Here is a 15,112-nt window from a genome sequence, read left to right as displayed (position 1 = left end):
CAGACGAATAGGAACACTACTATCTGCTAGTTCTCCATACTACGCACCATCCTAACTTGGAACTATATTGCCATTCCTTCCCTGTTGCTGAGTCAAACCCATGGAACTCCTTTCCTATCAGCACTGTAGTTGTACCAATCCTAGCTGGACTGCTGCAATTCAAGCAGGCAGCTCAGTGACACCCACTCGAGTGCAATGAGGGATGAGTAATTTTTTTTGAAGTTTAAAGCTTACTTATTATTGTCACACGTAGGCTTACATTCACACTGCAATGAAGTTACTCTGAAAATCCCCTAGTCACCACACTCCAGCGCCTGTACAGGTACACTGAAGGAGAATTTTGCATGGCCAATGCACCTAACCAGCATGTCTTTTGGATTGTAGGAAGAAATCAGAACATCTGGAGGAAACCCACACAGATACGGGGAGAACATGCAGACTGCATAGACAGTGACCTGAGCCAGGAATTGAACCTGGGTCCCTGGTGCTGTGAGACAGTATTGCTAATCACTGTGTCACCCTATAGCTGGCCTTGTCTGCGAGGTTCAGATTCCATGAAATAAAATATTATGCTTTTGAAGTTGAAGTGCACACAACATCCTAAGGTGTAGCTTAACAAATCTGTGCACCAACATGGTGATCTTCATTGCCTTCCACATTCTCTCCATTACTGATGCACAGTGGCAGCATGGTGTACCATCTATAAGATGCACAGCAACAATTTACAAAGCCTCCTTCGACTGCACCTTCCAGACCCCCAACACCTGCTACCTAGAAGAACAAAGGTAGCAGGTGGATGGCAACACCTCCTGCAGGTCCTCTTCAAACTACACAGTCATCTTAACTGGAACTACGTTATCATTCCTTCATTGTCACAGAAACTTTCTTCCGAATAGCACTATTGGCATACCTGCACTACATAGACTAGTGGTTCAAGAAGGTGGCTCACTGACACCTCCTCAAGGGAAGTTACTTGTGCGTAACAAATGCTGGCCTCACCAGTTATGCCTACAACCCATGAACGAATACAAAAAATGAAAGGGTATGTGGGTCTGAGATGGGGCATTAACATTAAAGATCCAATTCTCTTGCCACAAATATTCCCGTGCTTATTATTTTTCAGGAGAGATTTACGTTTTTGCAACAGTGGTCATTATAGAATAAAAGAACCCTACCCAATTCATCTGTTAGTGTGCCGGAATTCAGAGTATTGTGGCTGCTATTGCAACACTTAGGTAAGCGTACCAAGTACTGAAAGAAGAATATTTCAGATGTTGGCGATCTGAAATGAATCTTGGTTTAGCAGCACCTGTGGAGAGAGAAACAGAGTTAATGTTTCAGGTCGTGACCCTTCACCAGAAAAGCAGATGAAAGTTATAAGTTTAAATATTAACTCTGTTTCTCTTTCCACAGATGCTGCCAAACCTGCTGAGGATTTTTGGGTTTTATACGAAACAACACTTCTCTAGGTAGGCCATCCTATATGGTTCCAAATATGGTTTATATGCTGGAATATTTACATGTTTCTAGAGCTTTCATGTTGTTGGAGCTCTGCATTGTCTTTCTTGGTAGATTTTTTCCTGTAAACCTTTCCCCCTCCACCCCATCCTCTTTGGCTCCTTGTGGCACTCCAGTAGTCTTGTATCTCACCCCTGTGCACATTGTTTGTGGTTGACTGTTTGTTACTAGTCAAATGGTTGGACACGTCCAGCAGAGCTCTGTCCTATGACACAATGACCATCTATGCATTTCCTCCTGCGGAGTGATTGGATAGTATCAGGTGTAGGAGCTCTAGGCAGCTTTACCATCTTTAATTACATGGCACAGTGGTTAGCACTGCTGCCTCACAGCACCAGGGACCTGGGTTTGATTCCTGGCTCAGGTCACTGTGCAGAGTCTGCACGTTCTCCCTGTGTCTGCGTTGGTTTCTCCGGATGCTCCGGTTTCCTCCCGCAGTCCGAAAGACATGCTGGCTTGGTGCAGTGGCCATGTTAAATTCTCCCTGTGTATCCGAACAGGCGCCAGAGTGTGGCAACCAGGGAATTTTCATAATAACTTAATTGCAGTGTTAATGTAAGCCTACCTGTGACTAATAAGTAAACATTAGATGCACTGAAATTAGTTCTGGAGTCTCAGCTGCTACCTGAATTGAAATAATGAACTCAGCATAGGTAGGGAATTGAACCTGTACCATGTGTCCTTGGTGCCTAGTGCCAAGTGAGTTCCTGTGTGCATTCATTTGCCTTGAAAATAAACATTGGATTTATATTCTGGATAATTCCACTCCCATTGAGGTTTTAAGACCCTGACTTCTGCGAAGACCAGACATGACAGAGAACTCATTCCTGTGCTCTGTTATAGACTGTAGATTGTTTTGGGAACTGTTTGCTATTAAACTCTTTGAAAGAAGATAGCAGTCATCGCACTTGATTAGATCGATACTTTTCAACATTGTGGAGTGCTGTAAACTGCTTTTATATTTGTATTGTCCTTCTCTTCTCCTCAGGTATGCTTCAAATCAAATTAATATTTAATGAAGTTTGCAGGATGGTCCAAATTGGATGTTTTCTCTTGGGCGGCACAGTGGCAGAGTGGCTAGCACTGTTGCCTCACAGCTCCAGAATCGATTCCTGACTTGGGAGTATGTGGAGTTTGCACATTCTTCCCATGTCTGCATGGGTTTTCTCCGGGTGCTCCAGTTTCCTCCCACGGTCCAAAGATGTACAGGTTAGGTTGATTGGCCATGCTAAATTAATCCTTAGTGTTCTGGGGTGTAATAGGTCAGAGGGATTAGCAGGATAACTAAGTGGGGATAGGGCCTGGGTGGGATTGTTGTGGCTGCAGACTCGATGGGCCAAATGGTCTCCTTCTGCACTGTAGGGATTCTATGATTTCTTGATTAATCATAACAAATGAGTTTACAGGGTTCCCCCACAGCTGCAGTTATTTCTCAGCTAAAATGGCCATGTGAAACCCTTTTAGCAAAGAATCTCCAGGCATTAAGTCACTTCACCTGAATTATTGGTCCTCCCTCCATTTTGAGATCCTGTTGTCATCTACTCTCATTAATCAAATCCTGAGGGGTTGCAACTAGTGAATGTTCAACTCAATAGGTGCTTTATCCCCATCTGACTTTGAAGTGTCAGCACAGTTCTGAATTGACTGAGATTTTCAACAGTCTAACTTTGCTGTACATGCATTATGAGCAAATCAGAATGTCTTGTAATTGTCCACTGTCGTACACCCTTTTCTCTGGAACTGCTTTGGTTTGTTGCTCTGGTTATTGCTGGGATTTCACTCGACAAAACTTTCCCTGTGAAGGGTGGAACTGACTCAAAAACGGAAGTGTAGGAAACCCTTGTCATGGCCGATTTCCCTTTCCATGAATATTCCGGGCAAGGAAAGATGGGATGATCGTAGAAGTTTACAGCTTTGGAAGGAGGCTGCTTATCCCATTGTGTTTGCACTGGCAGAAACCCTGCCTTAATTCACTTCCCAGCTCTTACTCTGAATGTTTTTTGTAAATTTAAGTTGCCATGAATGGATTATTAGCACTAACTAAACTGGAGTCGTTTACTTAAATATTTTTCACAGTACCAGTTCGTGTAGTTCTGATTCACATATTGTTAAGAATAACTTTGGGTCCCAGTGGGAGGATACATGCTACAAGAGTGCTTCCTTGAGTGACTCTGCTGTTGCAGAGAGTATGCCAGCAAGTGTTTCACAAACAGCCTGAACAGTCTGAAGCTAATTCCTAGTGCATGTAGGGTCAACTGATGCTGAATTGGCAACCTTATTTGGTGAGGACCGTTCATATGGCAAACACAAACATCACCCAAGTGCGGCAAAGTAAGTTATGGAATCGATTACTGAGATGAAATAAGCAGTGCTTCGCTACTTTGCTGCACCTGTCATGAGAATGCGTGGCGTAATGTTTAAAATGTTTCCTATTACCCAGCACAATCGTCACAAAAAAGAACATTTCCTGAGAATGTTATTCTGTTTCCCTATTCTTGTCAGAAGATGTAATATTTGCTCATAGCCACTGAATAAATTGGTTGATTGTCGGGCAGCGGGGAAGAACAGGCTTGCCTTTAATATGCGAACGTAGGACCAATCAACATACTGCAATTTACTGCCTAGGTATGGAAGGAGCCAGGATACATGAAACAGTACCTAAACAAGATTTCTTGAGGAACGGAGAGGGGAAAATTGAGTGGAAAGTAAACAAATATTCCTTGTACAAATTGCATTCAAACATCTTGTGTTTGAAAAGGATGCAATTGTTTTCACAGAATCCTGAAATCCCTACAGTGCAAAAGGAGACCATTCAGCCCATTGAGCTTGCGCCAACCACAGTCCCACCCAGACCCTATCCTCATAACCCCATGTATTTACCTACTAAAGCCCCTGGCACTAAGAGGCAATTTAGCATGGCCAATCAACCTAACCCGCACATCTTTGGACTGTACAAATAATTAATTTTTTCATTTAGCGTAGAACAATGGCTCAACTTTAACTTGCACTGACAAACTTTCTTACTGCAGTTTTGTTCTGGAGTTCTCATTGATGTTGTATCTATTCAGCAATTCAGCTCCCTACTTGCAGATAAAACATTGCTGTGAATGAATGTGCTGATCAATTGTGAGGAGGGCTGAATGGATTGTAATAAAGACTCAAGTTAAGAGGAGCAAGCAGATCTATTTATCCATCTAAACTGCACAATGTTCATGCGAGTGTCAACACGACTCCTGCCGTGTGTGGTCGGTATTCTGTATAGGTCAGAAGAAAGAACAAGAAAATCAACGCCAGCGTCTAGTAAGGTACTGCTATTTAAAACTTCAACTCAAGTACGCTGTTAATTGGCGAGGGCTTTTGCATATTCTATAATTGTTTGGAAGAGTAACAGGAAATTGATTGTTTCAGGGTGGGAATTTCCGGCCATGTTTGCCCCAAGATCAGAAAATCCCACCCGACATCATCGGACTTTTGCATGGTCCTGTCCTGCCCGCTATGATTTCTGTGGCGGGCAGGACAGGAAAAGTCCACTCTCACTGTGATAATAACCATTCATTCTTGTGTTTAATGTAAACTGAACCTTTTTCTGTTCATGGTCAAACGTGCCTCACACACGTGGTTTTCATTTTGTGACATTGCATCAACTGCCCACAGCTTATACAACCGCAAGACCACATAGAAGGAGCAGGCCAGTTGACATTTTGAGCCTGCCCCGCAATTCAATATGATCGTGGCTGATCCTCTATCTCAACACCATACTCTAGCGCTCTCCCCATACACTTTGATGTCTTCAGAGTCAAGAAATATTCAGTGATTTGGCCATGGCAATCTTCAGTGATAGAGAATTCCACAGGTTCACCACCTTGTGATGAAGAAATTTCTCCTCCGTGCAATCCTAAATGGTCTACTCTGCATCCTGGGGACTGTGACCTCTCGTTCTAGGCTTCCCAGCCAGAGGAATCATCATACCTGTATCCAATCTGTCCAACTTTGTCAGACATTTATACATTTCATTGCAATCCCTTCTCAGTCTTCAAAACTCCAGCCGACTCACCCTTTTCATGTACGACAATCCTGCCATCCCAGGAATCAGTATGGTGAACCTTTGCTGCACACCCTCTCTGGCCAGTATATACTTTTTCAGAAAAAGAGAGCACACAACCCCAGGTGTCGTCTCACTGAGGCTCAGTACAGCTGCAATAAGACATCCTTGCTCCTGTACTCAAGTCCTCATGCAATGAAGGACAACATACCGTTTGCTTTCCTAACTTCTTGCTGTACCTGCATGCTTGCCTTCAGTGACTGGCGTGCTAGGACACCCAGACCCCTTCATACCACATTGTTTACCCTTCCCGCATTTTCACTTGAATGAAATAAACATCTGATTTTACTGCTTTTATTATCATTCTAATGCACATATTATGCAAAAACTTTGGAAAGGTATCAGAATAGGTTCCTTTGAAATGAATTTTACTCAGGAGAAATGGGAAATGTTTACTTTGGTCAAATTCTGCTTTATTCAGCTGCACTGCAACTGGTCCGACTGCATTTTAAACAAGTTAAATCACAGACGTACACAGCAAACACCTAGTAGTTGAAAAAGAAAAATAGGTTAATGATTAGGTGTCAACCCTTCCTCAGAATCAGCACTGGATGGGCAGCAGAAGTAAGTTTTATTTGTTTTTTTTCACCATGGGTCAACTAGATGCAGCCAGTAAATTTTATATAGCAGTGCAGTGGATCTATCTTTTTCTCATATGAAGGGTGGGATCTTCTGGGAACAGAGGCGACTCACCATTGGCTTGCTGGCAGGATATCCACAGCATTTTATGTAGTTTGCCCATCCCACCACCTGGGAACCTGCCACGACGGAGTAGAGGGAAGAGAGTCGTCATTGGCGGGACTGGAAAATCCCCTCCTAAGTATTTTTTGCCATACATTTTGACTCCAGTAAAATGTCAGAATTGTGATTTTAAAATGTGACTGCCAATTGTTATCACTGAATCCTACAGTGCAGAAGGAGGCCATTTGGCCCATTGAGTCTGCATCGACCACAATCCCCGACATCCCTTCTCCCCATAACCCCATTTAACCTGACACTAAGGGGCAATGTAGCATAGCCAATCTACTTGACTCTCACATCTTTGGATTGTGGGAGAGGAAACCCATGCAGAGACAGAGAGAATGTGCAAACACAGTGATTGAACCTGGGTCCCTGGTACTGTGAGGCAGCAGTGCTAACCACTGTGCCACCGAGCCGCCCACTTATGAGAATTGGTCAGTTATTTAGCTCATAATAATAGAAAAGAACAACACTTTAGAAGGCCACCCAATCCACTGTGCCACCATAACACTTGATATTCATTGTGACCACCATCCGCTTAGTTTAGTTCCCCTCCCCTCTAATATCTACTGTTAATTTGAGTTTTTTTTTCAGATGTTTTCCACTTCCCTTTTTAAAAGTTACTTGGATCACTGTTTTTGTTGGGTTATTCCATGTCCTAAATATTCTCTGCCCAGTGGTTTAAAAAAGGTTCTCCCAATTCCTCTCTGTTCTCTTGTGAATAAACAATTCCTACTTCACAGGAGATCTTGTCAGGATTAGCAGGCTTGGCAGAATGAGGCTAGCGCCCTCTCATTATAGATCATGGCCTACGTGGTTACTTGGGGAATTGTAGCTTGCACTTTGAGTGGGCATGTGCCTGTTTGAGGGTGAGAGTTCAAGGAGCATTATTGGTGTGATCAAAACGTTTGGATGCAATAAAGAAAACATGTCAAATGTTTCATCTTTTGCCACCCAATTCTTACAAGATACCCCCCCCCCCCCCCCATTTACACTGTAGAGAATAGGCAATCCAAAGAGAAGCCTCTTAATATGATGGACCCAAAAAAAGAGGAGTGGGGAGAGCAGAGTTCAGCTGCTTAACCTCAAAAATGTCACAATTTTGCTTTTTGTTTATGGACCACCCAGTCTAGATTTGGGAGATAACCACACTTAAATTTCACAGAAGCACAAATGTCACTATAAAAACTGGGGTGAAATAAACCACTATAAATCTTTCTCTTTATCCCCTCAGTTTGCTCACTCTTATCTTCATGTGCCCTGCTGTAAGTTTTCAATTTTATGAGCATGAATATCATGTGTTATGATGGCAGTGAAAATGGGAGTTATACTTTCCCAGTTGAACAATAATCTGGAGAAACAGATACTCTGTGCATAATGATCATTGACATTCAGTGCAATGAAAACAGAAGTCCTGTATCAGCAGAGCAATCCACGCCACTAGGATACTGCTCAATGGTGAAAATGGAAATTATGACCTTGGAGAGAAAATGCTTTTTCTTTTGGAACAACATTTACCTCATTATCTAAATACTTTGGTGCTTACAGTTCTCTGGCAACACATAACTACTACTATGTTTGACACAGACCATTAGACGATATCAGTTACCTTGGAGCTATAAGAAATTGATATTTTTTTTCTGACATTTTTTCTAACATTTTTATTGACAGTTACTCTGAAAATATCAGTATTGTAACTTTTTTCCTCCAAAGTTAAGATTCCTTGCTGGAGTATAGTTTCATGGCCAATAATCAAAGTTTTACTACCTTAGGCTCTGTACTCGTGCAGAGTGTCAGCTAACCATTCATCCAGAGTAGACATCATAGCTAAGCCTGATCCCACTCTCATTTGTTATCCATACATGTACCACTAACACGTCTGCTAGATCATGACCATGACCGGGAACCAGGGCCTTCATTCCCTAGCTCAGGTCACTGCAACTGCCCCTCATCATCCTGGCTGACAGCAGCTAACTCAGCTCACTGGATCTTCAACAGAAATGTATTGGACTTTTCTACGCTCCTTCTGTTTTGTCAATCCTAAACCAAGGGAGCAGGGCAGCCAACTAATATTCAGGACGTGAGTCCTATTCGTACCAGTGAAATGAACATACCAGTTCACTTGACAAAAATATTAAGTTTCCAGATTCACTAAGTCCTGTTGTATAATTCAGCAATGTCCGATATATTGGCTGCTAACCATGTGAGGGGTGTTGCTAATTGTATTTCTGATTGTTTTTCTTTGGGGCTGTGATTTCAGTAATCATGTTCATACAGTGTGTGTATCTGAGCTTTAATTGTTTCCTCATTCCTGTTTTATCACCCTCGTTCACATTGCATTATGAGCTTTAGCTCTTCATTAATTCCTTGGATTCCATATTGTTAGAAAATGAATCATATAAACTTCAGGCAAGATAGATCTAGATCCTATTGAATTACATGCTAATAGAAACCAAGCTGATTGGTGAAGTCAGAACCTCAGCACAAAGCTTTTGCTAGTAACTGTGTTCGATCTCAACACTTCTCTCACAGCCAGTGTCCTAGCCGTCTCTGATTTATGTGCTCTTTTTGAAAAACCAATAATCGGTAAAATAAATAAAATGGGTAGCAACCTCAAATGGGGCACTATATCAAAAAGAGATATTTCAAGAGGATCTTATCTAATTAAACCAAAACGTCATTCCTGGGGCTGACGATGAATGCACCCTATTTATATGTGTTCAAAGTACTTTATTAAAGAATGCCCTTTTACCTGTGTATTTTAACAATATAATTAATATAATACCATTCATTTGATAATTCAACCAAAAACACAAAGATACCATATGTGAATGAATAGGAAGTGGTTTTGTGCATTGATCATAAATAAACCCTTGGAATTAATGTTCAGTGAATGGAGATGTTGATTTTTCTGTACCAATTTATGCAACATTTATTGGATTCAACTTCCATGTGACCAGACACAGACGCTCACTTTCCTTTTCAGAAAGAGAAACATCCTTACTATGACCTGTCTGTGAAAATTTTACGAGCAAGGAATATTGTTGGAGGAGACTTCTGTGAGTAATTACTTTTCTGTTTATTTGCATAAGCATTTGTGACTCCACTGATACTTTCAGAGGTTGTGTACGACATTTTAAACAAATTTAGTTATGTCATAGGAGCACTTGACTTCAACACTGCTGGTTTACTTCTCCCCACAGTGGCTGTGGCTACATAGACACCTATACATTTGTTTATTTCATTGTTCCTGTCCCCCTAAATAGTTTCATGCTGGAGTTAACTGCTTTAGCCTTGCAACTCAAGTTGCTTCAAAGTACTTTGTAAAATGTGAGACAAGAGAAGCGTTTTAAATTGAACTACATTTTGGAATAAACTAGTTGTTTAACAAGTTGAATTGTAATTGAGGATAAAGAGGGTTTTCTCATTGAGAATATCTGTGTTGATTTGATTTATTAATGTCATATATATTATACAGTGAAAAGTATTGTTTCTTGCGCGCTATACAGACAAAGCATACCAAACATAGGTAAGGAAAGAAGAGAGTGTAGAATGTAGTGTTACAGTCATAGTTAGGGTGTACAGAAAGGTCAACTTAATGTGAGGTAGTTTCATTCAAAAGTCTGATGGCAGCAGGGAAGAAGTTGTTTTTGAGTTCGTTGGTACGTGATCTCAGACTTTTGTATCTTTTTCCCAATGGAAGAAGTGGAAGAGCATATGTCTGGGTACATGGAAGCCTTGATTATGCTGGCTGCTTTTCTGAGACAGCAGTAAGTGTAGACATTGTCAATGAATGAGAGGCTGGTTTGAGTGATGGACTGGGCTTCATTCACGACCTTTTGTAGTTTCTTGCATTGTCTTGGACAGAGCAAGAGCCATACCAAGCTACGATATAACCAGAAAGAATGCTTTCTATGGCACGTCTGTAGAAGTTGGTGAGAGTTGTAGCAGACATGTCAAATTTCCTTAGTGTCCTGAGAAAGTAAATGCGTTGGTGGGCTTTCTTAACTATTGTGTCTGCATGGAGGGACCAGGACGGGTTGTTAGTGATCTAGACACCAAAAAACTTGAAGCTCTTGACCATTTCTACATCATCCTCATTGATGTTGACAGGGACATGCTGTCCATTATGCTTCTTGAAGTCAGTGACTATCTCCTTCATTTTGTTGACTTTAACAGAGAGATTATTATCTTTGTATTAGTTCACCAGATTCTCCATCTCTTCTGTACTCTGTCTCAAGATTGTTTGAGATCCAACCCACTACAGCGTGTCATCAGCAAACTTGAAAATTGAATTGTTGGGGAATTTGGCCATGCAGTCAAAGGTGTGTAAGGACAATAGTAAGGAGCTGAGGCCACAGCTTCACGGAGCACCAGTGCTGAGGATGATCATGTAGGAGGTGTTGTTGTCTACCCTTAACTGATTGTGGTCTGTGGGTTAGGAAGTCTTGGATCCAGTTGCAGTGGGAGGAGCTGAACCCTAAGCTATGAAGTTTGAAGATAAGTCTAGTAGCAATAATGGTGTTAAAGGCTGAGGTTTGGTCTATGAATAGGAGTCTGACGCAGGTGTCTTTGTTATCTAGGTGTTCCAGGGTTGTGTGTAGGGCCAGAGATGGCGTCTGCTGTGGACCTGCAGCGGTGATAGGTGAACTGTAGTCGATCCAGGCAGTCTGGGAGGCAGGAATTGGTATGTGCCATGACTAACATTTCAAAGCACTTCATAATGATGGATGTCAGAGCCACCGGACAATAGTCATTAAGGCACGTTGCCTGGCTTTTCTTTGGTACCAGGATGATGGTTGTCTTCTTGAAGCAGATAGGCTTATCAGATTGGTGTAAAGAGAGGTTGAAGATGTAGTGTTAGGGAGATTAGCAGGGTAAATGTGCAGGACTACGGGAATAGGGCCTGGGTGAGATTTTGGTCAGTACAGACGTGATGGGAGCTGAATGGCCTTCTTCTGTGCTGTAGGTCTTCTATGATTCTAAATCTGGCTTGCTTGTATAGGTTAGGTTCACATGACTCGAACACCTCAGACCTGGACTTTAGCAAGCGGTTGATATCCCTTTTCATCCAGGGTTTCTGGTTGAGAAACGCGCAAATAGCCTTGAATCTCTGCATTCAACCAGTCTCTTTGGAATCAAACAATACTGGTCTGTTCTTTATTAGAACTTGTCACCCTGGGAAGGCTTGGCCACTGTAGGAAATGAAAAATAGCTAACCAGCTATTCTCAAACTTCACCCCCACTGATCAACCAGAGAGAGACTTCATGTTTTAACTTGACCTTTACTCAAGCTATAGCAGGAAAGTCTGCCTTCCAGGAGATGGTACACAGACTTCTTGAGTGATCATAGAATCATACAGTGCAAAAGCAGGCCATTTGTCCTGTTGAGTCTGCATTGACCACAATCCCACCCAGGCCCTATCCCCATAACCTCATACATTTACCCTAGCTAGTTCCCCTGATGCTAAGAGACAATTTATCACGGCCAATCTGCCTAACTCGCACACTGCAACAGACTGATTTCATTCTCCTTAATCTAGTGTGCACAAATATATTTCTCTTCCAGTTTGTTCAAGGTCCAACTCTGTCACTTTCATTTAACTTCTGAGTACTGAAAGGCAGAAATGGATCTGAGCAAAGTTAGAAAACATTGTTTTCCTCAACCCCTTCCTCCTCACCAGTGAAGTTCCCTCTACTGTGCCTCAACAATTTCCAGATAAATTGGGGGCCAGACTTTTATGCTCGCTCGCCTCTCTCCAGCAGGTTCTGAGACCAGGGGAAAGAGGGTGGAAAATAGCATGGACGGATTTCCCTCTGAGGTCTCACCTGCCCTGACCCAATGTGACTTTACAGTGAGGTAGACAGGGCTTTGGACAGGAAGCCTGTCTCTGCCCCAGTTAAGGCCTAGAGGCCACTCAAAGGCTTTTTCTCGCCCAGTCTGGATTTTTAGCAGGTGGGTGGGCACTTGATGACTGGGTGTAAGAAACTGATAAAGCTCTCACCCTTGATCACTGGCAAGGAGGAGGACAGGGACCTCTATTGGGAGGTTGCTTTAGACTAGGGCGCCCTCCTCCCAGACTGGAGACCTCCATCTCCCCACAGTGAGATAGCCCCACTCATAAACCCCACCCTCTTCACAGGAAATTTCCTATCTTCCCCCTCCACTGGGCCCCTGGTTCTTACCAGCACGATGGCTCCCAGGACAGTCTCAGGCATGGCGCTGCAGTATTTTGATTTGATTTGATTTATTATTGTCACATGTATTAACATACAGCGAAAAGTATTGTTTGTTGCACACTATGCAGACAAAGCATACGTTCATAGAGAAGGAAACGAGAGAGTGCAGAATGTAGTGTTACAGTCATAGCTAGGGTGTAGAGAGAGATCAACTTAATGGAAGGTAAGTCCACAACAGCAGGGAAAAGCTGTTCTTGAGTCAGTTGGTACGTGACCTCAGGTTTTTGTCGTACCTCTTACAGTCACTGCAGCATTGTGCCTGGATAGGCTGGAGGGCTGTTGGCTAATGTTCTGTCCAAGGTGAGGGCTGCCTGCACTTGGACGAAAACCCTGCCTGCTACCAACCAACCTTCACTCTCTGGATGATGCGTATTAAGTGCTTGTTATCTTGAAAATTCAGGCCAGGGTGTTTCTTAATACACCAGTGTGATATTTTTCTTCCTGCCACCGTCCAGTTGTGCCGAAATTCCTCTGACAATGAAACAGTCTCACCAGCAGCAGGATGCAGGCAGTATTTTGGAATCTAGAAGGCCAAGGAATGATAATCTCCAGCAAGAAAAGTTTAGCCATCTCCCCTTGGAGCTCAACCCACATTGTGTCCTACCACGGGTGGCACAGTGGTTAGTGTTTCTGCCCCACAGCGCCAGGGAATCTGGGTTCAACTCCCACTTCGGATGACTGACCCCATATCAGCATGGGTTTCCTCCAGATGCTCCGATTTCCTCCCACAGTCAGCTAAGGTTGATTGGCCAATTCAAATTGCCCCTTAGTGTCCAAAATATGTGTAGGTTAGGGGAATTAGAGGGGTAAAAATCTGAGGTTGCAGGGATAGGGCCATGGTAAGATGCTCTGTCAGAGAGTTGGGGCAGTCACAATGGGCCAAATGGCCTCTTCTGCACTGTAGGGATTCTAATTATAACTGCGTCACCTTGGCATTACTATTGAGTAGAAAGTCAGCTATACCAGCTATAATAATCAACGGTGAACCTCCGATCGTTCAGGCTCTCGATCACCAAGACCTTGCATCTGCTGTAACATCACCCGTCTTCACCCCTACCTTAGCACATCTACAGCTGAAATCCTCTTCCAAACCTTTGTTAACCTATAGATTTGTCTATTTTAATGCTTCTTTGACAGCGTCCAACCTTATACCCTCTATAAATTCTAGTTCTGAAATAGAGTTACCAGTTTCCTAACTCTCACCAAGTCTCATTCACCCTTCACCCCAGTGCTTGCTGTACTGTATAATGTCCCCAGTCCACCAGCACTTTTACCATTTCTCAGCCTTTTTTTAAAAATCTCTCTTTGGCCTCACCCTTACTTTCCTCTGTAAACATCCAACAACTCCCTCAGATCCTTGCCCGCTTCCGGTTTTGAAAGCTCTCACATTCCTGATTATAATCACTGGCAACCATGTCTTCACCTGCCTCAACTGTAAGCTCAGGAATTCTGTCCTCAATTCCGTGCTGCCCTCCCTCCTCCTAAAAACCAAGTGTGTGGTCAGCTATCCCAGAATCTCCTTTCATGACCTTATGTCAATCTATTTGTTTCCTTGTGGCATTTGACACAGTAAAAGGCACAATATAAATAGAAATTGTTATTCTCTCATCCTTTGTGGATCAGTAACCTAGAATTCTCCACCTAACACCATAGTGAGCGCTCTTACCACTAGACAGCAGGAGTTCATGGAGAAGGCCATATTAGTCCTTTTTAGGGCAACTTGGGGTAGACAATAAATGAAGCCTCACGAGCATCAGCCACATCCTGAGAACAGAAATAAAACAAATCTTCTTAATGCTCACCAGCTGCTGGCTTGAATGTGTCAGGAATCTGTAGAGAGAAATTGTTCAGATCCGTGGCCGTCACAGACAAACTAGACTTTGCCGTCCATCTGTGCACTATTTCCTTGCGTGTATTTCTTTTCTGTGTTTCATTTCCCGTATCAGTCTGGCTTCTTCTAACTCAGTAGTTTGGGAGTTCCATATTATTGGTGGCTCAAATTACCCATACCCAGAAAGAGAGGCAAAGCCTTAAATAATGCCACTTCAATGTAAGTATAGCAGGGAGGGTGTACAGTCAGGTAAAGCGAATAGTGTCATGGGGTTTGGTATTGGGATCAGTACTGTCCTTAGTTTCCATCAATAATTTGATTCAGAATCTCAAAGTAAATGGGCTAGGTTGACCTCCTGTACTGTCTGATTCTGTGAAATGCCACTGGTGATAAATGCCACCATTGTCCTACCAGCGTGATGGGGCACTCCGATTTATGTATCTCTGGAAATGATAAATAAGATTGTGTCCTCATGGCAACAAGAACTCCTTAAATGCAAGGATTTTTTTGAGGTACCAGAGTGATAAATGCAGATTCTTGATATTTGCAATAGTTCTGAATTCTGTTTCCATATGTAAGGATAGCAGAGAGCAGGACTGCCTGCCTTATACCACCATACGAAAAGATTCCTGTGTACGTATTGACGTAGCTTCTGACTGTTTCATGTTTCTGACCGTTCA

The 15,112-nt window shown here is 42.7% G+C and overlaps 1 protein-coding gene across 1 annotated transcript in view; it reads left to right on the top strand.

Annotated features, from left to right (window-relative positions):
• The first annotated feature begins 1,411 nt into the window (after positions 1-1,411).
• LOC145352178 (cytosolic phospholipase A2 zeta-like) overlaps positions 1,412-15,112 on the top strand; it is a 92,040-nt gene continuing 78,339 nt past the window's right edge. Inside the window, exons 1-3 of the mRNA XM_080201908.1 lie at positions 1,412-1,469; positions 4,609-4,823; positions 9,348-9,420. Of these exons, the coding sequence (XP_080058034.1) occupies positions 4,725-4,823; positions 9,348-9,420 (172 nt within the window). The 5' untranslated portion in view covers positions 1,412-1,469; positions 4,609-4,724. The remainder of the gene's footprint in view (positions 1,470-4,608; positions 4,824-9,347; positions 9,421-15,112) is intronic.

This window comes from Carcharhinus amblyrhynchos, chromosome 14, assembly GCF_965287045.1.
Source record: "Carcharhinus amblyrhynchos chromosome 14, sCarAmb.v2.hapA, whole genome shotgun sequence".
Lineage (NCBI taxonomy): Eukaryota > Metazoa > Chordata > Chondrichthyes > Carcharhiniformes > Carcharhinidae > Carcharhinus > Carcharhinus amblyrhynchos.
The sequence above is the reverse complement of the archived record's forward strand: the minus strand, read 5'-3'. Positions and strand labels throughout refer to the sequence as shown.